Below are 25,089 nucleotides of genomic sequence, written 5' to 3'. Positions count from 1 at the left end.
GGCTGATAATTGCTGATTGCATTGTGAGGCGCTATAAAGTACAGGACATAAACCTGATGAAGGATGAAAGTGAAAGTCTACTCTAAAGGTTTATGGACATTCATTAGCAGGATAAAGCTGTTGAGGTGAATGGACTGTGTCCTTTTCAAGGGGGTCCTAAACTCAAATATACGGAAAATACAGTACATAAAAACAGCACAAGTACACTCACATATACACAGACAAAAGCACTCCAAGGCCAACCCACACACACACACTGACTCCCTTAAAAAGCCCAAACACATGCTATAGTAAATGTACACATACCTATAAAAAGCTAGACATACATTCATTTAAATGCACCTAAACATTATAATCAATGAATGTAAATGGACTGGATGTAACATTTTGAATTAGGCTACAAAGTAACCGCTGGCAGCTGCCTGATCAATGCCTGACTAATGCAGGAAAATAAATGATATGATTCAGAGAACCAATACCCCATTCTGGTAGTTAAATAGACATTAAGCCAATAAACACCTATTTTTTTACTCACTTTGAGAGGCAGCAACCAGGTCAGTCAATTTCCTTATTAATATTTTATTTATTCAGTATATTTTATTCATTCAGTGTTCTTTTAGAGTGAGCAGCCACCAGTGGCACTGTGCTTTAATGTGAGGTTTAGGTTTCCTGTATATACAGTACCAGTCAAAAGTTTGGACACACCTTCTCATTCAACTACTCTGAAGAATCTAAAATATAAAACATATTCTGGTTTGTTGAGCATTTGTTTTTTTACCACATAATTCCATATGTGTTCCTTCATAGTTTGGATGTCTTCAATATTAATCTACAATGTAGAAAAAAATAAAAAAAAATAAAGAAAAACCATTGAATGAGAAGGTGTGTCCAAACTTTTGACTGGTACTGTATATGTATATATATGTGTGTATATATGTATGTATATATATGTAGTATAAATGTATATATATGTGTATGTATATGTGTGTATATATATAGTTCAACTACTTGAGCTGCTGCAACACCCGAATTTCCCCCATGGGGATCAATAAGGAATATCTATATAATTAAGCAACTAAAACAAACAGACAAAGACAGATTAATAAAAATAAAGAAACCATTGAATGAGAAGGTGTGTCCAAACTTTTGACTGGTATTAATATTTTATTTATTCAGTATATTTTATTTATTCAGTGTTCTTTCAGAGTGAGCTGCCACCAGTGGCACTGTGCTTTAATGTGAGGTTTAGGTTTCCTGTATATACAGTACCAGTCAAAAGTGTGGACACACCTTCTCATTCAACTACTCTGAAGAATCTAAAATATAAAACATATTCTGGTTTGTTGAGCATTTATTTGTTCACTGCATAATTCCATATGTGTTCCTTCATAGTTTGGATGTCTTCAATATTAATCTACAATATAGAAAAATAAAAATAAAGAAAACCATTGAATGAGAAGGTGTGTCCAAACTTTTGACTGGTACTATATATGTATATGTATATATATATATATTATATTCAGTGGGTTCTTTCAGAGTGAGCAGCCACCAGTGGCACTGTGCTTTAATGTGAGGTTTAGGTTTCCTGTATATACCTTTTAGGTGGGAAATAAAGAAAATTGACCACCAAATGTGCTTAAAAACAATGTAAAACTAAACTTCAGGGGTTTCCAGATTAATCAAAACAAAGCTGCTAGTTTTATCATATGAGATGTCTTTCTACCACTTAACCCACAGGATATCCTCAGAGATTAGTCATCTACAGTGTGTTTTCTAGTTTTTCAGAAAACGTCTGACGTCTGACTTCCGGGGTGTGAACTATCTTGACAGTGACGCATCTCTTCGGTGGTTTCTGCTCTCCGGTCAGAAGCGCACCGGAGTCACAGAGAGAGTCAGTGTGTGTGTGTGTGTGTGTGTGTCTGCAGACCCGACCGACTGACAGCACGGTAAGAACACGTCCTCCACCCGGATCTACCTTTAAAGTCATTTAGCAAATGTTGCATTAGTTTAATTATCCTAATTTCTCAGACATGACACAAATACACGTGTTCGATTCTTGGTTGTTACAGGTTTGTTTGCAGTTGTTTTGCAGATGAATTGTCCCTTTTGATTGTTTGTTATTCTGTTTTTTTTTATTTCTTACATAATTGCGTTGACTTGCACTGTTTTTAGAGACCTTCTGTAGATGCATTATGTTTTAATTTCTAATTTAAATCTATTTTTTTTTCCAATAGGGACTAAACTACTGTTTATTTAAGACATGTTTTTGTGGCATTTTAAAGGCTACCTCAATAACTTTTTATATATTTTTTTACATCTTAGTTTCACAAACACCCACAAGGTTTCCCATCTGATCTTCTCATGTATGTAGGCTCCTCGGGGTGCTTTCAGTGGCTCATACAGTAAACATCTAATTACCCTTTTTACCACACAACAAGCTTACATTTCAATAATTTCAACTGTTTAGCCTCTATGCAACCAAAACCACATCTTATACACTGAAATTAGTGTGTAGCCACATTACAGTCCCCCTCCTTATGCAGTTGCACAAAAAAAAATAATAACATTTACTTTCACAGTCTAAATATTTGCTTTGGATTTTTATGAGCTCATTTATCATCTGGGGTCTTGGAGAGGAGGCTGTAAGCAATGGCATGAAATAGATCATCAATTAAAAGAACATCTAAGCTCTGAATACAAACCAACTCAAAACAAAAACAATGGCAGATGTACAATTTCAGTGTTTTAATAAAGTAAACTGTCGTGCTTGACAACACAAGCCAAACCCAAGCACATAAGAAGGGATTGTCTTGTTAATCAGTTTGAAGAGGGTGAGGAAAAAAGACATGGTGTGTGGGGGAAGGAAACATAATCAATGTGGTTTTTCCAATAACAGAAGTGCTTCACAGGAAGAGGGAATCAATCAAATCAAAGTAGAAAACAGCTTTTTTGGATACATGCCTCGATGCTGTGTCTTAATAAAGCAGATTTATTGCCCAAAAATATGGATTGCATCACTTTAAAAGTCAGCTGCGCAAGACATGAAGTCTCTTGTTATCAGAGGCAGACATTTTGTGTCCTCTTCCTCTGCATCATTCAAGGACAAGTCCTGCTTTGCTTTGCATGTGAAAATGCAAAAATGTGTGCTTTTCTTTTTTTTATTGCGAAAGGCATGAAATATGAGAGACCTAAATCACTAATTGTGCCATCTAAATCATGAGAGATTGATAGGTTTAATAACATCACACGCCTCTGGTTGCGTTGTGCTCGGGGAGCTTGGTTTACCCTGCAGTTATTCATTACCTAGGTGTGATTGAGAGTGTTCTGCAGGGCGCCATAACAACAGCAGGAACAGGTAATCTCCTGTTATCTGTCCGTGCTCTGGCGGCTGGAAATCTCAATGTAAGCAAGCTTCCATGTACCACTCCTTTTTAAACCCTGAAATAAACTCTAAAGAAGAGCTTTTAAATGACATTTTAGGGGACATAAAACCCCCAATTTTTGTTTAAATATATCATTATGTATTAATATATCTTGCATCCCTAGAGAGGGCCTTTCAGATGTTGTGCACGCCTGTGATACCCAGACCTGACTGGGTGATATTTGATCATCGCACATATGTCAGAATACCGGAAACGTGCACAGAGGTATTACTCCGAGTCGTATGTCAGCCAGGAATCCGAAGAATTTCGTAGCTGCAGCCTGCATATTAATAACCATGTGAGAGTAAATGCAAGCTCTTTATTTGTTTTTTGGGTTGCTGTTCAAAGCAACGGCGCACATGCACGACTAAAAATACAACCAAAAGTGTTGTGATTCTGGTAAAGCTTAACATTCGTACTCCAGAGCAAGAGGGAAAGCTGATTGGTTAACAGTTTTTGTATTTTTATCAGGGTGTTGTCCTCCAACGGAAAAAAGTCTCTGCGGAAAGAAAGACATTTCCAGTGTCAGAGGTCAGGAGCTGAAGCCTGGGACGACTTTGTCTTATCTGTGGCCTTCAGGCAGAAACACAACGGGGACTGGAAACACAAAAAAGACAAAGCTAGCTGTATTTTTTTTTTATGTCTTCATGTCGGGTCACCGTCCCAGTTTGCTTGTTTGCTACATTTGATATTTGGACATACAGTGACAAGTACATGCTGTGCATTGCACATGGTCGAGACCTCGCGTTCGGGTCAAGGACAGAACATGGCAGCCTGCAGTAAACAAACCCTCATGCATAATAATCTAGCTGCAACGTGTGCAGGCGAGATAATGTTGTTTTGAACTGAGCTTGCTTGATCTTGTTTGTAGTGAGAAAGTGTGGTCGTGTTTACGTTTTGCATCGAGGTATGTCTGGAATGTCTTCCCCTTTTTTTAAAAGTCTGTGTTCTCGTTTTGTGATTCACCCAAAAAAAAAAAAAAAAATGGTGAACTGATTGCTTTGAGCCTGAAGAGGAAGTTCACCATCGTCGTAATCTCTAGTTACGAGGACGCAAAGCAGAAGTTGTATTTCTACAGAAAAACCTGACTGCAATCACAGAGGTCAACTGACTTCTCTACCAGAATGGGAAGCTTAGATTTTTTTCACATGGATTGTTCTAGGCGTGTATTCCTTTTTCATTACTGTGCCTCTGTGGTCTGAAAAACCACATCTTGCTGCTGCATCTTGCTGGTTTACCACGGTGGTCAAATGAGACCCCAGATGCAAAACGTGTTTACTGCCAGCTTACGTCAAACAGCAGTCTCCTTCCTCTCACTCGCGTCCTGTCAACTTAGTGTCTTTATTCTCTTCTTCTTCTTCTTCTTCTTCCACAAATTCTCGTCCCCGTTCTAATTTTTCTCTCCTGAAACAAACCGTCAAACGCCGCAGCACAGAGCAGCACCCAATCCCAAACACAAACACGCTCCAGTTATTCTTGGAGGAATGCCCCCCCCCCCCTGCACTACAAATAATCATCTGGTTTTTCGCAGGATCAGTGACGAATTACTGACGCATGATTGTGGTTTACGGCCTGGCTCAAAGGCTGCGGTCGTTTCCGAGAACCGCCCCGATTGTGACCCCCTGTTTTGTCGGCTTGTGTTTTGGGAAGACATCTGACCTTGCCCCCAGAGACTATTTTACTATGTGAGGCTTGCATTGTTTGTCATTTCAAATGGCCCAGGGGTTGCCATTTAGCGTGACTTCCAGATAGTTTGGACATCAGCAGATGAGAGTTCTCTGTAGTTTTCTACTGATTACAGATATTCCACACAGCGTTCACTCTCCTAGCATTGCAGCGAATTACAGTATGCTGTGGCTTCATATTTTACATGTTTATATGTCATTTCTAGTTTCACGATAATGTGAATAAGGGAAATCATGGCTAGGGTACAAAACATTCATAGAAAGAGTGGCTGGTATTAGTCAGCACATAACAGGAAAGGGAAGGCAGTTTTGTCACTAAAGCACTGCTTCGGCTCCAGGGAGGTTGGGGGGGGGGGGCGGGGGCGGCAAGCTGTGTGGCAACATGTGCATGCACATCTGCACGGACCGAAATGCCAGGAAAGTGTTCATAAACAATGATTGTGTGTGTGTGTGTGTGTGTGTGTGTGTGTGTGTGTGTGTGTGTGTGTGTGTGACAGCAACACTGGTCCCTGCCAGCAGATACCGATGTTTGTTGCTCTGCATTGTGGGCCGCGAGGTCGACCGCATGATTCAATCAGGGATACTTTTTGGCATTTAATACTTTAGTGTGGTAAAATTCTGTTTCAGTAATTCACAAAGCAATACTTGTTTTCCCTCAGAAACCCACAAAGACCCGTTTTTGTCTTTTTTTTTTTAGGCAGGAAAGGGGATCTTTAAGGGGGATAGCAGGTCAAGCTGGTCTTGAAACTGCTCAGAAACCCACTTATTGTCAATAAACCTATGAAAGCCATACACTGGCTGAATGCCCCTGGTCTATAGTTTGTGGTTGTCAAGTTTCATGAGCCTGGAATTATCCTTGAGGTCACAACAGGTCATTTTATACAGTGACGTCCAGTTTTAAAAATAAATGGTCTCACTACAATCAAATGGTCACAATGTGGATACACATCATCACACATGAATCCAATTAGGTGTCAATGGAACCACAAGAATCTTATCTTTCTAGTCAAACCTAATTCATGCAATTTAAAGACTTTTCCTCAAAACTACATGGGATTAGTATAAAGTGGCCATGTGTTTTGAAGGGGAGACTTGTGGGTACCAGATGGCAACCTACGGGTCTGAAAAGTGAAGCCAATGTGGAATATCCTTAAATTTGCATTCAATAAATAGCCAGCAGGGGGCGACTCCCTGGTTGCAAAAAGAATTCTGAATGTATAGAAATCTATGATAAAATTCCTCTACTTCTCACTTGATTTATAACCAAAGTAATCGTTGTAAACATGAGTTTATGGGCTCAATCGATAGTTTCAAGTCTTCTTCAATGAAGCATGATGTTCATTTAGTAAATTATTGTTGAATTTAGCGTCAAATAGACCTTTTAAAGCAGTGTATGCTTTAGGGCGGGGCTTCCTTGTGATTGACAGGTCGCTAACACAGCGTTGTCCGGTCTTGAAGTTGATTGTGTTTTCTTCTCAGATCTTTAATACTTTAATACTGTGTTTTCAGTTTGTACAAGATAATTGTGACTTTTTATGGTCGAATAAAAATGTCTCTTGTGTCACTTCTGGTTGCAAAAAGCCAAGATGGCCACAACCAAAATGACAAACTCAAGGCTTCAAAACGGCAGTCCACAATCCAATAGGTGGCTTCAATGTGACTACGTCCAATTCTTAAATACATTCTATGGCAGGAACCGAGATATCTTGAGGCGATAGGTCGAGGTACTCCTGTGCATACCTTGCCAACATTTTTAGCGTTATTTAGCCCCCTTCCTTGCTCTATGTCGTCTTCTTTCATACAACACTAATATCTTAACTCTAGCTTTAAAGGTGAGCCAGCTACAGCCTGTTAAAGACAGTAATGTCGGCCGGGTCTCAGAGGGTTAAACAGAACAGCTGTGATCCAGTGTGTGTTTGTGTGTAGAGGGAGAAACATCAATATCCCCATCAGGCTCTTTTCTGCTTTCAGCTATAGGTCATTTGAAGCCATTTATGTAATTGAAAGTGTCCTGAAAACAATTGGTGGCCTCTAAACTTCTCCCCCTCCTCCCCCCTCTGTCCCTCTGCATCTCTCATCACTTTAGTCCTCCATCTTTTGTCCTTTTTTTTTTTTTTTTTTTTATAAGCCGATAATGTGACTTTGGTGGCAGGGTGTGCTGGGTTTAACAGACTTTAATAAAAACAAACTAACACAGGGAGGGTCTGCATGATTTTCAGTTCCCTCCTCACAAATGTTCCTTTGGTTAATTTGCGGCCTTGTTTCTGATAGTTAACAGGAATCTGGTTCGCCTGGAACTTGAATTTACCCCATCTGTGACATGTTTACGTGAAACGAGCGGGAAATAAAATAAAGTGAGGGGTCTGCTGCTGGATGGCCTCCTGGATGTGTTTACAAGATAATCTTATCTGTCTTCATGGAGTAAACATTTATATTCAGTCACTGGTTTGTCTCGCGCTCCCTGGATGGAAAACCTGGAAAGTTACAAAGCCAGAGCATGACATGTCCAAAAAGAGAGAGACTGAGATCAAACTGATAGAAAATAGTCAGGCGTTACCTCTACAATGTATCATCACACTGTGTACAGCAGTCAGTCTGGAATGAGCTGTGTCTCTGTCTGGTTAATCATTACCATTTACAGTGCTGCCACTGCAGTGCAAGAAAACTAGATGTAAATATGTTTCTGAAAGGCCTGACGTTTAAACTATACGACCTTTGTAAAATAGCATTTGGTTTCGTTTAATCAGATGTCATTTGTTTCACCATATCAATTACAGGTATGCTATTTACAATTCGAGAGTTAACTATTTTACCTTCACAAACAAAAGTGGTGTGACTAAACCTTCAACAGAGTCAGAAAACATTGACAAGTTAGTGTAAAGTTTAATTTTTAGTCTAATGTGTTGTCATTTTTTTGAAGTGATGGCAGGTTCCAAACTTTAGTTTTTAACTCTTACCAATTATCTGCCCCTCAAAGTCTCAATTCAGCTTCAAATATGAATTGCATGTTGTTATTTTAAGGATAATCAGGATGAAATAATCTTTAAAAAATAAATATATATATATATTTAGTTTGAATAATTTCATTCAAGATTCATGATGGATTATATAAATACGACGTGTGTATATTTATATTATATATATATATATATATATATATATATATATCATTATATATGTATCTAAACACACATATATGCCTGTGTGTGTATATATTAGTGTGTGTGTAATAACATGCTTTACAGACTCAAGAATGCATGTTATTTGTTGACATTTTTCATACACATTTAATACTGTGTGGATATCATATTTATTATTTATAGACAATCTATACCTTAAATCTGTACCTCTTCTTCTTTTTTTTTTTTTTAATCATACAAGTTTTAAATTCCTTTGGATACACTCACTCCCTTTGTATTTAATGAGTAACCTCTTTTAATTGCAGTGTTTGTATTTTGCGTCAGTGGCCCGGTGGGTGAGGGGTTAAACCGCCTATCAGGTAACGGTTGCCACAGGCAGCGACTACAAGCACGTCGTGGGGGGAGGAGGAGGAGGAGGAGGAGGAGGAGGATGTTTTTCTGCGGGGGCTCCTCCCCGAGTGTATCATGTCCTATAGAGAAAGACACTGGGTGTGAACTACAACCGTGAAGCTCCCTCCCCAAATCTAAGTGAAACCACATTGGGGAATGCACACATACACACACAGACACAGACACACACACACACACACACACACACACACACACACACACACACACACACACACACACACACACACACACACACACAGACAGACATACACACTAAGTCATACAAGCACTAACACACTCCGCCTCGGTCACGTTAAGTCGCTCAAGTCAGCACTCCTTCCTGTTTTCCAGTAGTTACGTCGTCTCCCCTGCCGTGTTTGCATAGACTGGGCCGAGCAGGAAGTCCAGGGAAGGAGAAAAAGGAAAAAAAGTTTTGCCCAGGAAGAGGCACAACACTGTTTGAAGAGGAAGAGAGGACCCACAAGGAGATCTCACAGGAGCTTTTAAGAGGACGTTTTTGTGTGTGTGGTGTGACGTTTGACACCGGAGGTCAGGGGTGGGGGGGGTTATATCTGTTGGACGCCATGGGGGCTGTGAGAGGTGTTGTTGGGGTTGAACGGAGGACTGACACACTCTTTTGAGAGGCAACTTGGTTGATTGAGTGATAGCGCTCCAACCAGTTAACCTCCTGATGGATTTTAGAGGGAATCCCTACCCAGAAGCCTCGGACACTTCTGAGGAATAGACACAAACCCGTCTCTCTCTCTCACACACACACACACACACACACAAACACAACGGTGTGAGAGGAGATTGTGTTGGAGGAACATGGAAGCACTGAGAGAGTCTTTTCTGCATTTGACTTTTCAGATGTCAACGTACAAGAGAGCCACGCTGGACGAGGAGGACCTGGTGGACTCCACCGGTGACGACGTCTACCCATCAAGACCCATGCAGGTAAACATGCAAACTTCCTGTTTTAAGAATGGGTTACTGTCAGTATTGTACTATTTCACAGAAGCCTACAGAGGACAAAATGTACCGGCCTTGTAGAGTTTCACACCTTATAGAAACATAACACCGCTGTCATGCAAACCACAAAAATATACCTTTTATTTAAATGTAAAAATGATACCTTTTATTTAAATGTAAAAATAAATATACATTTATCTTGAATGTAAAAATAAATATACATTTATCTTGAATGTAAAATTAAATATACATTTATCTTAAATGTAAAAATAAATATGCATTTATCTTAAATGTAAAAAGAAATATACATTTATCTTGAATGTAAAAAGTAATATATACCTTTATCTTGAATGTAAACTTTAAAAACAAATGGCTTTGATTTGAGTTTAACATCCACTATTTTCAACCCAATTCAACTCACGAGAAACCTGTTCACATAAAAATGTGAAAACTTTGCAGTATCGGTTCAACGTTGGTCTGAACATCAGATACTTCTTGATTGTAATGTCTGCCCATAACTTGTGGGATGTGATCGGTAGACTCACGCATATGATATAATATCAAGTCGCTCATCTTTTTGTTGTTGAAAACGCATTATGTTTCTTTGAAGCCTCTATAAAATGTTACAGAGGCCGGTTGGACAGATGCTTTATGAATGTAGTATATTTGCTTCACTGCTGTAACAGAACATGCAGTGATTAAATAATGCTAGCTGGGATAGCAGGTGGATGAAAAACAACATTGAACCATTGATGTTACTGAACCACCTTTTATACTTTTGTCCATTTGATTTACATGATTTTTTTCAGTACCTAGTGTCCAGTTGATGTCCAGTTTATTGACCCTATGTTTTGCAGAATCAGAAATACGACAAGCCCAATTTTTATAGATCTGTATCTAATTTTTTAGACACAATACACAATTTAAAAAAACTTTGAACAGAGGCCAACACGTGTAACCGTTATCTTACTGTAAGACCTCAATAATCGTTAGTTAAGATTTATTTCCTCAGGATTTCCCCTTGAGATCACAACCGCTTTTACAAAAGTTACATGGAAACAGATAAGATCACACACCCACAAGCGCACTAATAAAATACTTTAAATCCTTTGTCATGGTTATGAGGATATAGTCTGTAAACATCAGTGGATAAAGCTGGGGATTTTTTTGGCCTGAATCCTCACGTTAAACAACAGACTGTACACACAATCCTGCTGTTGTGTAGTTCTGGCAGTTTTTTAACAATTCATATGTACAGACAATTTAATTTGCATGATTTTATTAATGTTGAAGTCACTAAACTGCTTACTGACAAATAGTTTCACACCTTTTTTCCGTCAGTGCATCTGGTATTTATGGTTTTCAGAAGTAGGACTACGAAAATGGTTGGTTTAAATGCTTTAAGTGCTCTTTTATAGACGGTTGGATCCCTTTTTCTTCCACTTCTGCAGCTGAGATCCTTCAGTGCAGTCATTCCTCACATACTGTTTGACCAAAACAATTACCTTAGGAGCTCAAACAGTGTTTGGATTTAAGCCTCTCGCATAATTCTGCCATCATGGTTTTGCCATGTTTTTTTTTTCAGCGTTATAAAATGTGGTTTGGATGAGCTACAGATGGAAAGTGAGATTTTCTCAGTTACACTTAGAAACACAGTTAAGGTTCAAACCAACACCAACACGCTGAGCTCCAGGGATTTAAAAACCCGCCGTGGCTTTGGCATCTGATTCGGCTACATTAAGTTTGACTGTTGAACTATCATCTAAGCTAATAGCAGTACATTAGATCCTTGTATACACACTTCAGGGGTAATTGACTTCCACAGGATGTATGTGAGGTCCAAGATCTTGCTTTTATTTACAGAGAGGATACTCAAAGGTCGGCCAGAGTGCTTTAATGTGCCCTTTGGAAGATTTGCAAGTGTCCCTTTGGAATCATTCCTGTAGGAAATAAACTCCCTTGGCAGCCTCAACTAAAGCAACACATGCCTCTTTTGCCGGATTCTCTCATTGTTTACAGGTGAACCACGACAAAGCAGAATTGGCCCAACAGGATTATTGTGTCTTCTCGGAATCTAGGGCGAAAGTGGAAAAAATCTCCTCCTCCTTGCTAAACTAGGAGTGAGGGAACAATAGAAGAATGCTTAACCTTTTCTGTGTATGAGAGTTGAAAGCGTCACAATAGAGACGCTATTGTTCTTTGAAACCAAACCTGTCATCAAGACCCGTGAGACGCTGTTTGACTATAGGACATATTTACAACGCTACGTCTGTTCAACACTATTAAGAGTGTGTTTATGTGATCTTTAAAGCAGATTTTAGAGTTATTTTTATGTCTTTTTAATAATGCTAAACCTCCTCAAAATGCTCATGTTTGATTTAGTTGATTAAATGAAACACTTTTGTTTGTTGTGTGTGTGTGTGTGTGTGCAGGTGACTCTTCTGCACGGCCGCGGTCCAACATGTTGGCCAGACCGGACTCAGAGAGAGAGGAGGCTGCTGTTTTTAGTGTGTGTCGTGTCCTTGGGCCTGTTTATTTCTCTCATCGCAACTGGGGCCCTCTACCAACAGAGTGAGTATGAAGTTCTATATAAGTTTAATGCTTTGGTAACATACACTGAAAAGTGTTTTTGATGTTTAGTCAAATCAAAAACAAAACACCATATCCGAAAAGAAGAAGAACATCTGAAATCTAAAGAGACACACAAAAGGAATAGTTCGACATTTCGGGAAATATTCCTATTTGCTTCATCTGCAGAGAGCTGGTAGAGAACATTGATACCACTCTGTTTATTAAATATGAGGCTAGCTGGTTAGCTTAGCTTGAACTGAATACTTGAAACAGTGGGAAACAAACAAAGGGAGCAATATCCACCTACCAGTATCCCATAAAGCTCATAAATTAACACATTATATCGCATTTGTTTAGTCCGAACAAAAAAACAAGGTTTCTTGGCAAAGAAATAGGCCAATTTTGTTACCTTTTGGAAAGAGCCATGCTAGCAGTTCCCTCTGTTTACAGTCTTTGTGCTAAGCTAAGCTAACTGGCTGTAGCTACACGTTTTCCATACAGACATGAGAGTGGAATCAATCTTTGTTTCATCTAACTCTCGGTTAAAAAGTGTATTTTCCAAAATGTAAAACTATTCCTGTAATGAGCAATAACTTTTGTTATTAATGATTAAACAGGGATTAGTCTATAAAGCTCCTGAATTCAAAAGGTTTAAAAACAAAAACTAAAGAAAGTCCACATTCATTCACGAGACACTCAGGATGTTTCTCATGTATTCTCCCAGCCTAAACACTACAGGGACTGTGCTATCAGTATAATACAGTATATGTGGTTTTATATTTTTACAAACCAAAGCCACACCTTCAGCTAAACTGCCTAAAAACAACTCTAAATCTCTCCCCTGAGCTTGTTCATTACGGAAAAAGGGCTTGTGGATTTACCATCACATCCAGGCGGCGTCTCATCTGTGTTGGTTTCCTCAAATTTGCCCTGGGAAACCCTAATACCACTTCCTCCCATTCATAACCACATGTCAGATCACACTTTGAAATAATGAAAGGAACAAGGATGAATTCTCCTCGGGGTGCTAAACCTCATCGCTGCTCGTAACTTTGTCTCCGTCTCTGTTTCGTGCCTTATATGGGCAGAGGGTGAAAGTCTTTACAGTAAGTCCAGTATTTAGGGAGGTGAGCTGTCCCCTGGAGTTGTACTACCACTTTCACTTCTCCAAACACTTAATTCACTTCAAGTTCTTTTAAAATTCCACACAACACACAAAAGGAGCCGTGGCCTTTATGACTGGTTTAAACTTAAATTCACCCAGGACCTTGCACCTCATCCATCTAGTCTGCTTATTAGTCAGACATTTACATAATCAGTCGGCAACAGTTCACGTGTGACACTACCTCCTACAAAAACGAGATTGTCAAGCTTCGCGTTTCAGCGGAGGACTCATGAAGGAGCTTTACAAGAACAGACATTCCCTCCGGGCTGTTTATGTTGGCTGTTACTTCTCATAAAATAATAGTTTCCAGATGGTCTGAAACTCGCCAGGATTCATGTATTTGGATGTCCTACCATGACATATTTTCAGATTACCGCAGTGGTCCTCAAAAGCCGGGGGGTTTAAAAGTGAACTTTCTATGAATGAAAACACAAAAGTTAACTCTTCAAAAAGAGAGGAAGTGGAATATGAAGAGTACAATTTATGTGTGTAAATATGCGTATGTATCTATGGTTTTATATACGGTCAATGTCTACATTTTTAATTTAATTTAAATTTATTATTTTTTTGTTTTGCTTTTTTTAAAATTTCAACCATTTCCTTCTTTTTATTCTTATTATTTTCTTAATTTTGCTACTTTTTCTACTTTATTATACATTTTATTTTCTTCACGATACAATATATTAACATTGTAAGAATAATTATGAACAACGTTTATATGAAAGCAAATGTCATTTTATATTAACTCCTGCAATAAAGTACATCAAAACTAAAATTAAATAAATAAGTAAAAAGTATTTTCTCCTGCAGCTCACCCGGGCCTGTGCCTTAACGAGCCGTGCATTACCGTGGCCGGTGCGGTCATAGGAGCCCTGGACCGATCCGTCGACCCCTGCCATGATTTCTACAACTTTGCCTGTGGGGGCTGGGTGAAGAGCAACCCGCTCCCAGAGGGGAAGTCCCGCTGGGGACCTTTCAGCAACCTGTGGGAGAACAACATGCTCGTAATGAAACATTTATTAGGTAGGAGTGCTTGTTTGAGGCGGTGTCCTCAGCTGCCTTCACCCCAGGCAAAGGCGTCAATGTTTCGTTTCTCTGAGTCTCTTTCTTTTTCTGTCGTTTTTTAATCACATGTCTTTTTTTGGAGCAGAAAACACAACGATGAAAGGTCTGAGCATGGCTGAGAAAAAGGCCCAGCGATACTATCAGGCCTGCATGAACGAGGCTAAGATTGAAGCGTTAGGAGCTAAGCCACTGCAGGAGCTTATCAGCCAGGTATGCTTACTTCTAACACGGTCACACATCGGACACATTCATCATTTAAATCCTTCATTTCTATTAAAAGATACCATTTTGAGCCTCTTCAGTGCATAAACGCTGCCCGTTTCAGATAGGAGGATGGGCTCTGACAGAACCCTGGGACAAGAAAAACTTCCAGGAAGTGTTGCGTATGGTGTCGGCCAACTATCGCACCTCACCTTTCTTCACCGTGTTTGTCAGCACCGACTCCAAAAACTCCAACAGCAACATCATCCAGGTGAGCAGATTAGGCCATTTTATATACACGTACATGTATGTATCTAAAATCATATATTTAAACACCCGAAAAGTGCTTCTTACCTTTTACATTTTTACATGAAATCCCCCTCTAACTTGTTATCTCAGTGGTCTTGGTTTCACACCCTCAGAGAGTGGAACAAATGGCACAGATATGATCTTTAGCAAGCTTCTACTTTTAGCCTGCATGCTACGCTTGCAACGCAGGAATGAAAACAAAAGGTTGTTTGTGAGAGTTTGAACTGGAGGCTTAAGTCATCTTATGTTTATTTTTGATTCCAGGTGGATCAGTCCAGTTTAGGACTACCTTCACGGGATTACTACCTCAACAAAACGGCAAATGAAAAGGTACTGTAGGGCCAATTGTTGCTTTCACTGTGGTTAAAACGCATCCAAACACTAAAAGCAAAAGACATTAAAGCTCTGGATCTGGAATTTTTGAGAATGAGAATCATTTTTAACACGCATGCACACACCTTTTTTTTTTTTTTTTTTTTGAACTATTCTCACCTTGCTGGACTCTGCAGTATCTGACGGCATACCTCAACTTCCTGGTGGAGTTGGGGGTTCTCCTGGGAGGCTCCGAGGAGACGTCCCGGACGCTGATGGAGGAGATCGTGGACTTTGAAACCAGCCTGGCCAACATCACCGTCCCTCAGGAGGAGAGAAGAGACGAGGAGCTCATCTACAACAAGATGGAGGCCAAGGATCTGACAGTAAGAGCCATAATAAAAACAACATCATACAACACATAGGATGATACTTTTAGTCATGACTGCTTCTGCAATGTAAGGAGGAAGTGAAAACACTATGTGGGAAAAAGTGAATTTAAATATTCAGGATGTGGGTCTGTGAAGGAACTGTTCACATTTGTGGTCATCCCTTAGTGTTGTATCTGTGTGTGTGTGTGTGTGTGTGTGTGTGTGTGTGTGTGTGTGTGTGTGTGTGTTATCTTTGTTTGTTTATGTGTGTGTGTTTAATCTGTGTCTTTGCAGACTCTGGTCCCTGCAGTGGACTGGATGCCGTATCTCACAGAAGTGTTTGCTCCTGTGCCGCTCAATGAGTCAGAGCCGGTGGTTGTTTATGCCAAAGAATACCTCCAGCAAGTTTCAGACCTCATAACCAAAACAAATAAAAGGTCAGATACTTTTTAAGCCTTATCGGTTAATATGTTAACACCACGAGCAACAAAAGCAACAAAAACTGCCAAGCGTGGCCAGATACTTTGTCACAGAGTCACCGTTGAAGTATTGCTCAAATGCTTGTTGACTTTAATATGTCCTTAAATAGCACTGGGAACTTTTGGGCATTTTCTTTTTTTTTTTCGATTGACAGTGTCAGGGTGAAACAAAAATATATGATTGGTTGTCGCATCACTGCCTTATTTGAGGACTGAGCAAAGTTTAAACCAGCTGGACAACTAGCCATCACGTGTCGAGCCAAAGATGTTCTATAACAAAGATGACTCATTACAAGCTCCGCCAACAGTTTTAGATTGTATACACTTCCTGTCTCCTAACAAGAAACCTTTTATGGGTTCCTTGGATCTTTAGTGGGCGTGGTCATATTGTTTATTATTTGACTAATTTAGCCATATTTAGCATTTTGAAAATGAGTTAGCTAGGGCGTTCATCAACCTACCAGAGTGTGTTGGTGGGACAGAGAAAGGTCACTCACAAAGTAAAATTTTCTCCTGATTCGTGTGTTAAAAAATGATATTTCAGTGTCAAATACAGATTGTATCGTACTATGTCTGATTTGTGTGTTTACACTGTTAAAACAATATACAATTGTATAAATCCCTCTCCTGAATGGACACTTGTAGAAACTCAGACAGTATTAAAGAGGGGAACAAAAAGTGAATTTGATTTTTGATTTTTGTTTTCTTATTTTCTAGCCTTCTCAACAACTACATGATAATGAAGGTGGTGAGGAAGATGGGGTCCATTTTGGACCAAAGGTTCCAGGACGCAGAGCAGCGCTTCCTCGAGGTCATGTACGGAACAAAGAAGGTGAGTGATAACATTTGGTCCTTTTTTTTAAGGTCGCCATAATCCAGCATGACACAGAGAGATTTAAACATGGAGGTTGGATTAAGCAGAAAAAAACAAACTGTGGCATTCTCATCCAGATAATGTGTTTGTGAACTGGATACAAGTGTCCATGTTTCTGTTTTGTTATTGCCTTTCTGCTTTTTTTGCTTTTTAGTCATCCAGCATATACAGTCAGAGGAAATGGCCCAAAGCCAAACAGATTATTTTCGAGAGTTTTCACTTGATGTCCTGTTCTTGTGTGTGACACTCACTTTGTTTTGACTGAATGCAGAAAAGTGAAGATTGGCACCAACAGAGGAGCCAATACAAGACTGTAAAATAACTGTAAATTATAAATCAGCAACCTGCTTCCTTAATCTTTAAGAAACAAGAAACCTGGTTTCCTTTTTTTTTTTAGAGTAAGAGGTTTACAAGAGAAATCTGCTTATTTCAGCTCTACATTTTTCTGGAAAAACCTGATTCCTTTTCCGAAACGTGTAGCTGAGTTTCTAACACTGTGTTTGTGTTCGCACGTGTGCATGATAAAGACCTGGGGCTAGAGCAGCAGTGAGGTAGACCTGTGCTGCTAGATACACTACACTACAGATGCATGAGGAAATATGGAGTCAGAAATACTGTAACTTTAACATGTGGACATTAAATTGACGAGGCAGCAAGTCGTCTCATCTCAGTGAGTCTCTGTTTGACTTTGGCGGCTCCGATGACTCCGGTTCCTTATCAGACCGAGATCCTGTTCCCTCGGTCTGGTTTTTCGACCGGGGTCAAGCTGGAATAACAATCCGCCTCCAAACTATCTATGCATGTCTCTGTGTGCGTCTGTTTTACGTAAGAGCGCAGCTGAGTCTCTTTTTCCATCGCATTTTTTTTTACAACTTGCTGTTGCTTGTCTAGAACACTCCTCATTTCCTTACTGCAACCTTGTTTCCTCTCTAACTGTGTGTACATGCGTCCCCATTTGTCCTTGTCCTTCCTTTCACCTGATAATAACTCATATAGTCATATAGCGGCTGTCTTTTTGGACATGCAGTCAATGAATTAGCTGGTTGAGTGTGAGAGAGGGAATGTAAAATCATTGTTTTAAGATGGGTGGAGGCTCGGTTGTTGAAAATAGATATTATTTGTTAGATCTGGAACACGTGTCCCACATCTTCTATCACGACGTAGCTCATTTGATATCTCAATAATGATATATATAAATAAGTAGTCTGTATTGAATAACCACATGGTAAAGCCTGTTTCATAAAAATAATGATTCTTCTCTAATTTCATTAAGAATTTAAGAGCAAAAGGAGCAAAGCAGTTGGAAGTGTAATTATAGAGACTTTTTTTTTTTTTAAGTCTAGCTATTCACTGTATGTTTACATGCATGCACACAAAAATAATCTGTTTAAAAAAGAATCAGATTAAAGCAATAGTTTGATTTACCTACATTGCATTATCCCCATAAGCATAATGCTTTGGTGTAGACAGTTGAACTTTAAATGCTGCTGTTGGAAAACACCACTCACAATGTATTTTAAACAATATGAGATATTCCCTCAAAACATTTCACATAAACAATTTGAGAAATTTTAGTGAGTATGTGGTTCTTGCGTTGTCCCGTCTTATCAATTTAGACGACATAATTGTGTTTCACGACATTTCGATATATCATTTCATCATGATTTGATTCCACTGAAAGACGATAAATTATATTGAATATATTGAATTGTCGCACAGCCCTGTTATGTGCATTGTAAAGACAATGATGAACTAAATGCAAAATTTCCAGCATGATTGTAGAATGTATGGCCACAAAAAAAAAACACAACTAAGCAAATGTGCAGTCATTAGAGGAAACATTTCTGTTTGCAAGCTTAATCAAAGTTTTTAATAGGTTTATAACATTGATTTTTAACAAATTCATAACATAGCGAAGTTCAACCACACATATAACAGATCCAAGCCTTTTCTGGTCTTATTGGGTAAATGACAGTTGAAGCAGTGGTAAAGACTCGAATGGCACAAAGTGAAACAGCCGTTTACAAATTAGGATGTGTCTCTTGTCCCTCGCTGAAATCACTCCCCTTGTTCATTCTCTGCTGTTTTGCATTGCTTCAGTTTTAATCGTAGCTGGCATTTTAGTCCTGGTTGTTGACATTTAGTCTAAAGGAAAAAAAAAAACCCACAGTCCTTAAAAGGGAACACTGTGTCTCTCAGCCCACAAAGAGATAACAGCTCAGCTTTGTCACTGAAACACTGAGCACAGAGGTCACACATTTATAAAAAAAACCACAGTCATTTCCTCTCTTTTGTGTTGACAAAATGGGTCCTCAGTTGTACTACTTAAGTGTTTTGTTTACCGTGGCGGTTATAGTATAAGTTTTATGGATTGTTTTTTATCCCAAAAGCCTTAAAACTATGCTAATTCATTCTGGGGAAAATGTAGGAGGTCACTAACTGAAGCAGACGAAATGGATTGAAGTACATGTGAACCACTGACAGTGGTTATTTAACAAGGGAGGATGCGTTTTCCCTTAACATGTCCTGATGTGCTGACTCGACTTTGCAGAGCTGCACTCCGCGCTGGAAGCTGTGCGTCAGCGACACGGACAGCGCCCTGGGCTTCGCTCTGGGAGCCATGTTTGTCAAAGCCACCTTCGCCGAGGACAGCAAGGCCATTGTACGCATTTTTCAAAAGTCATTCCCTCTCACACACACAAAAAAACAAAACAGCTGCCCCTACTGTGCGAGATGATGTGCCTCTGACTGTCCTTTGTCTCATCTGTGCTTCAGGCTGAAGACATGGTTGGGGAGATTAAATGGGCGTTTGAGGACAGCCTGAAGTACGTGAGCTGGATGGACTCGGAGACAAAAAGAGCAGCAAAAGAAAAGGTGGGAGGAAAGATGTTGTGTGTTTCTTTCCCCAAGAAGTTTTCCTGCTGCAGCCTTAGGGGACACATTAACATCTGAATGATTTGTGTGTTGAAGTGGCTGATAAATACAGCACTGCCACCTGGTGTGAAAATGTGTCTTTTACAGTTGTTGTATTATCTGTCACAGGCAGATGCGATATACAACATGGTCGGATATCCAGAGTTCATCATGAACGGCTCAAAGCTGGACAAAGTGTTCAATGATGTAGGTAAATGTGGAGCTGAGTTATGTGTCCTAACCGTCCTGTCTCTATTTATTTATTTATCACATAACGTCTCCGCAAAACTGAACTCCATTTTTTCTCTATCACTTCTGATTCATCTATCTTTTAGTTCGAGGTGGTGTCGGAGCTTTACTTCCAGAACGTCATGCAGTACTACAACTTCTCAGCCAGAGTGACTGCAGACCAGCTGAGGAAAACTCCCAACAGAAACCAGTGAGTTGACCCTCAATCCTCCACCACCCCCGCTTGCCAAAGAGGAGGCTGCACGCTCCGACAGAGGACACATTCCCATTATACTGAATCGGCAGAATACTGCTGCCATCCACAAAATGTTCCCAGGCAACCAACTTCCCTCCGCTGAACCGATTCCTCGTCTCTAATTAGGCTAAAGGGGGAGGGGACAGCTGAGGGTTGCCATGCCTTTTTTAAAAATTGATCTGCAGCCGGCCTGGCACAGCACAGCAGAGCGGGGCAGGATCGATTTTGATGTCAAACTCATATGGTGTGTGTTCCTTGTGTTTGTGTTTTTTTTCAGGTGGAGCATGACACCTCCAACGGTGAACGCATATTACAACCCAACCAAGAATGAGATGGTTCTGCCTGCAGGGATTCTTCAGGCTCCGTTTTACAGTCGTTCGTGGCCTAAGTAGGTCTCACTTCAGGTTTACTTAATCATGTTGGATGGGTTTCATTAGAATAAAATAGAAAACAAGTGGATCATTGTCTTTAGTTCTCAAATCCAAAAAAGCTGCATGGAATGAAGATGGTATTAAAACAACTTTGAAGTATTAAAAAGTACAAAAGCTTTTTTTTTAACCTCACATGAGAGTCCAGTGGTGTGCTGCAGATATAACTTGCTATCAATAGGAAATTACATTTTTGTTTGACTTAATTGCTTAATTTTATTTCAATATTTAGCTTTATTTGATTCTATTTGAATTGCTGAAAATGTGTTTAGCTCAAAATTCACAGAGACAACTAGAAAGTAACAGACACATTAAGTTCAGTAAAACCACAAACTGCCGCTTTAACCATCTTATGGGACGTACACACAACAGTTGAAAAGTTGTTATGAGGGATTTAACAGGTATAATTCACGTACATTTTTCTAAATGTAATATCTTTTGTGTTTTTCAGAGCTCTTAACTTTGGTGGAATCGGAGTCGTCATGGGACATGAACTGACTCATGCTTTTGATGACCAAGGTTGGTAAAAAGGTTTTCCATTTAAACAATTTACATTACGGAGGAGGTCGAATAACTATAATAATATTTCACACTTTAAATCAAAGGGAGGGAATACGACAAGGATGGAAACCTGCGTCCCTGGTGGAAGAACTCCTCAGTGGAGGCGTTTAAGAAGCAGACGCAGTGCATGGTGGAGCAGTACGGAAACTACAGCATCAACCAGGAGCCCCTGAACGGGAAACACACCCTGGGAGAGAACATCGCCGACAACGGGGGACTCAAGGCCGCCTACAAGGTGTGATGAATGTTTTCTGTGTGTGGTTTAAAAACACGGGGAGGGGGCGAAATCTGTCACTGATGTAGACGAACAATTCAGACCACTGCTGTTATGTTTCCTACGTTGTCAGATTGCATGTCTGCAAGGTCAGGAAAAACGATCACGTAGATCTGACATTAATCCAGCGGATTAGTTTAGTCTTCGAGGGGCCGTTGCGGGTCACATCCATTCATCTGTATTGGAGAAAAAAAAAAAAAAAAGCAGCTTGTCCGGTTTGCAGAGTAGCCTGGAAATGCGACAGGTGCTTAAGAGCGGCCTTGTCAGCCTCTGGTTACTTCTTCACATGCACACATTCTTTCCATGTAATGAAAGGTCAAGAGCTGTGAGGCAGATGAGCAAATCATATGGAAGTAACAGCAGCGTACATGTGAACCAGAGGGAATATCAGTGAGGGGATCCTAAAGTGGGTCTTCTATTTCCTCTTGTTCTTCATCCTTATACACTTTAACACACACGCAAAAACAGTGACTTTGTGTGTGTAACGTGATCCTTTGTTGCTTCGAAGGCTTATGTGAACTGGATCAAAAAGAACGGAGAGGAGGCCACGCTACCTGCCCTGGGAATGACGAACCATCAGCTGTTTTTTGTAGGATTTGCACAGGTTAGTGTCACTCATTCTTTTTTTTTTTGACTTTATCAAACTGTCTACATACTAATACTTACTTTAAGCTCCCCTCCAGACATGTTTTAAGACACTCGAAAAAACACTAATATGGTTTCATAGACATCTACGTCATTACCCTCTTTGAAAAAATCAACAATCTATGAGTATGCAATTGTTCATTTTCAAAGTGTAACTGCTGGACACAAAATGACTCCTGCTACACTGCAAAGTAAACCGTTAGTGTTTGTTCACCAGGCACTTTAAGTTTCCACATCACACTTGTGTAAGTTGCATACCGGTCTGTGATTGGCTCCAAACCGGTTGAAAATCCTGCTCATGCGTCTTCTAGTGTCAAGCTGCACAGTGAAGCTAAGACAGTCAAGGAACAAGTAGAAAAACACCTTTTTTTAAATGGATTGGGACTTAAAGTTAAATATAAAAGTATAACAAGTTAAAAAAAATATAGAAGTACTTATCAGGACATTTAAAATACATAACCTCAAAACAATTAAAAGAGCTGTAATGACAATAAATGAATGCTGATGAATATGAAATTAGCATGAGGGAAAAAGTCACTTCATAATTCTTGAAGATTCATGCGGGGGAAAAAAAACGTATTCCTCATTGTGTGTCTCTTTTATCCTTTTATGATCTCTGCAGGTTTGGTGCTCTGTCAGGACTCCCGAAAGCTCACACGAGGGCGTCATCACAGATCCTCACAGTCCGTCAAGGTTTCGAGTCATCGGCACCATCTCCAATTCACAAGAATTCTCGAAGCACTTTGGCTGCAAAGCAGACGCTCCCATGAACCCTAAGCACAAGTGTGAGCTTTGGTGATGCCTCGTCGCTGCTGTTAATCAGCCAGGAGTGAAATGGACGTTTGGGAGAACACACATTGACAAAGTCTCTCTAGAGGGGACAACACAAGAACCACTGAAACTCTTACTGCCTTGCCACTGCTTTCAGGACAGAATGTGCCTGCTCCGTGTGGAGGATTGCAAACTTCAGTGCTTCTTCACAAGGATTGTTGGTTTAGCACACTGCTTGGCCCAACTTCTGAAGTTAAATGTAGATATGAATGCGCACTGGAAACGCAGCAAATTGATACAGAAAATGGGAGAACCACTCAGATTTTGTGAACTGCTTGTATGTCATAAAGTGATAGATATTTTTTATTTTTTCTTGTAACTCTTCACTGTGCTTGGATATGCTCCCATTTATTTGGATTTTATTTTTTAACCTGATGGAAAATTGATATGGACAGTTTTTATAATCTGCTAATGAAGAATGGTATAAATGTGTTTCAATACTTAAGCATCTGTCTGACCTTGAACAATATTTCAGAAACACTTTGCGTACCATTTGGTCAAACTGTTTCGTTTTGTTGAGATATTGACGTGATATCTGCTGCCGTTTCATTTTTGTAATGGAAATGGAATGCAAATCATAAACATAATGTAGGAATTAGGACATTCACAGCAATAAATCAAAGCATCAAATGTTTTTTCAACCAGAACTTGGTCATGTAGGCCAAGCTATGATGTGCCATACCTGTTTTTATGAGTAAAATTATTATTTTGTATAGTAAAACCAGTCTTAAAACATTCTTGTCTCCTCAGTTTTTTTATTTGCTTGACCCCACATACATACACATTTTTTTTTTTTATTGTACAGAGATGTGTGACTACCCCCGCCCACTGCCTCACGTTACACTACTTAGCCAATAACAGTACATTTAATGGGACATTGATTTGGTGACTTGCAGATGCGATGCAGGCAGAAGAACGATAGATGGCGCTAATAACACACACATCTATTTCATAGTCCTGCTGCCAGTGCAGATTACACACATAAATTAAACTTTAAAAAAAGATGAATACTTATTGTGAAGGATTTTTTTGGCCATGCAAACACCCAAATTACGATAAACATTTATGCAATTGATGTAATTAGAATATTTTGTTTAAATATGTGTTAGAAAATTGCCATTGACATATTTTTACATTCTGGATTTTATTATCATTAACTAATGTGTTAACTTGGATACCATGAAATAAAATAAAAAATATTAATAAAAAAGAGATTAAACACATGAATTATACTTGTTGGCCATGCAAACACCCGAATTACAATAAACATTTATGCAATTGATGCAATTAGAATATTTTCTTTAAATATGTTAGAAAATTGCAACTGGATTTTATTTAAATTTTTATTTACTAAACTGTTAACTTGGATACCACGAAATAAAATAAAAAATATCAATAAAAAAGAGATTACACACATGACTTATACTTGTTGGCCATGCAAACACCCGAATTACGATAAACACTTGTGCAATTGATGTAATTAGAACATTTTGTTTAAATATGTGTTAAAAAGTTGCCACCAGATTTTATTAAAATTTTTATTTACTAAACTGTTAATTTGGATACCACGAAATAAAATAAAAAAGAGATTAAACACACAAATTATACTTGCAAACACCCAAATTACAATAAACACTTGTGCAATTAGAACATTTTGTTTAAATATGTTAGAAAATTGCCACTAGATTTTATAAATAATTTAATTTACTAAACTGTTAACTTGGATACCACGAAATAAAATAAAAAATATTAATAAAAAAGAGATTAAACACATGAATTATACTTGCAAACACCCAAATTACAATAAACATTTATGCAATTAGAATATTTTGTTTAAATATATGTTAGAAAATTGCCACTAGATTTTATTTACATTTTTATTTACTAAACTGTTAACTTGGATACCACGAAATAAAATAAAAAATATCAATAAAAAAGAGATTAAACACACAAATTATACTTGCAAACACCCGAATTACAATAAACACTTGTGCAAT

At 39.0% G+C, this 25,089-nt stretch overlaps 1 protein-coding gene across 2 annotated transcripts; it reads left to right on the top strand.

Annotated features, from left to right (window-relative positions):
* The first annotated feature begins 1,847 nt into the window (after positions 1 to 1,847).
* On the top strand, positions 1,848 to 23,828 carry ece1 (endothelin converting enzyme 1). 2 transcript variants are annotated; one of them, XM_054616912.1, is made up of 19 exons: positions 1,848 to 1,946; positions 9,508 to 9,594; positions 12,042 to 12,180; positions 14,156 to 14,368; positions 14,496 to 14,620; positions 14,736 to 14,882; positions 15,185 to 15,250; positions 15,430 to 15,618; positions 15,898 to 16,040; positions 16,800 to 16,914; positions 19,508 to 19,618; positions 19,732 to 19,830; positions 19,999 to 20,076; positions 20,205 to 20,308; positions 20,631 to 20,741; positions 21,233 to 21,300; positions 21,387 to 21,577; positions 22,125 to 22,220; positions 22,884 to 23,828. In XM_054616912.1, the coding sequence occupies exons 2-19, from the start codon at positions 9,508 to 9,510 to the stop codon at positions 23,058 to 23,060; spliced, it is 2,259 nt and encodes a 752-aa protein (XP_054472887.1). In that variant the 5' UTR covers positions 1,848 to 1,946; the 3' UTR covers positions 23,061 to 23,828. The 2 variants fall into 2 exon arrangements, with proteins under 2 accessions (XP_054472887.1, XP_054472886.1); XM_054616911.1 differs by lacking the exon at positions 1,848 to 1,946 and having other exon boundaries at positions 9,215 to 9,594.
* The last annotated feature ends 1,261 nt before the right edge of the window (positions 23,829 to 25,089 follow it).

This window comes from Anoplopoma fimbria, chromosome 17 (genome assembly GCF_027596085.1).
Source record: "Anoplopoma fimbria isolate UVic2021 breed Golden Eagle Sablefish chromosome 17, Afim_UVic_2022, whole genome shotgun sequence".
In the NCBI taxonomy this organism is placed as follows: domain Eukaryota; kingdom Metazoa; phylum Chordata; class Actinopteri; order Perciformes; family Anoplopomatidae; genus Anoplopoma; species Anoplopoma fimbria.
The sequence above is the reverse complement of the archived record's forward strand: the minus strand, read 5'-3'. Positions and strand labels throughout refer to the sequence as shown.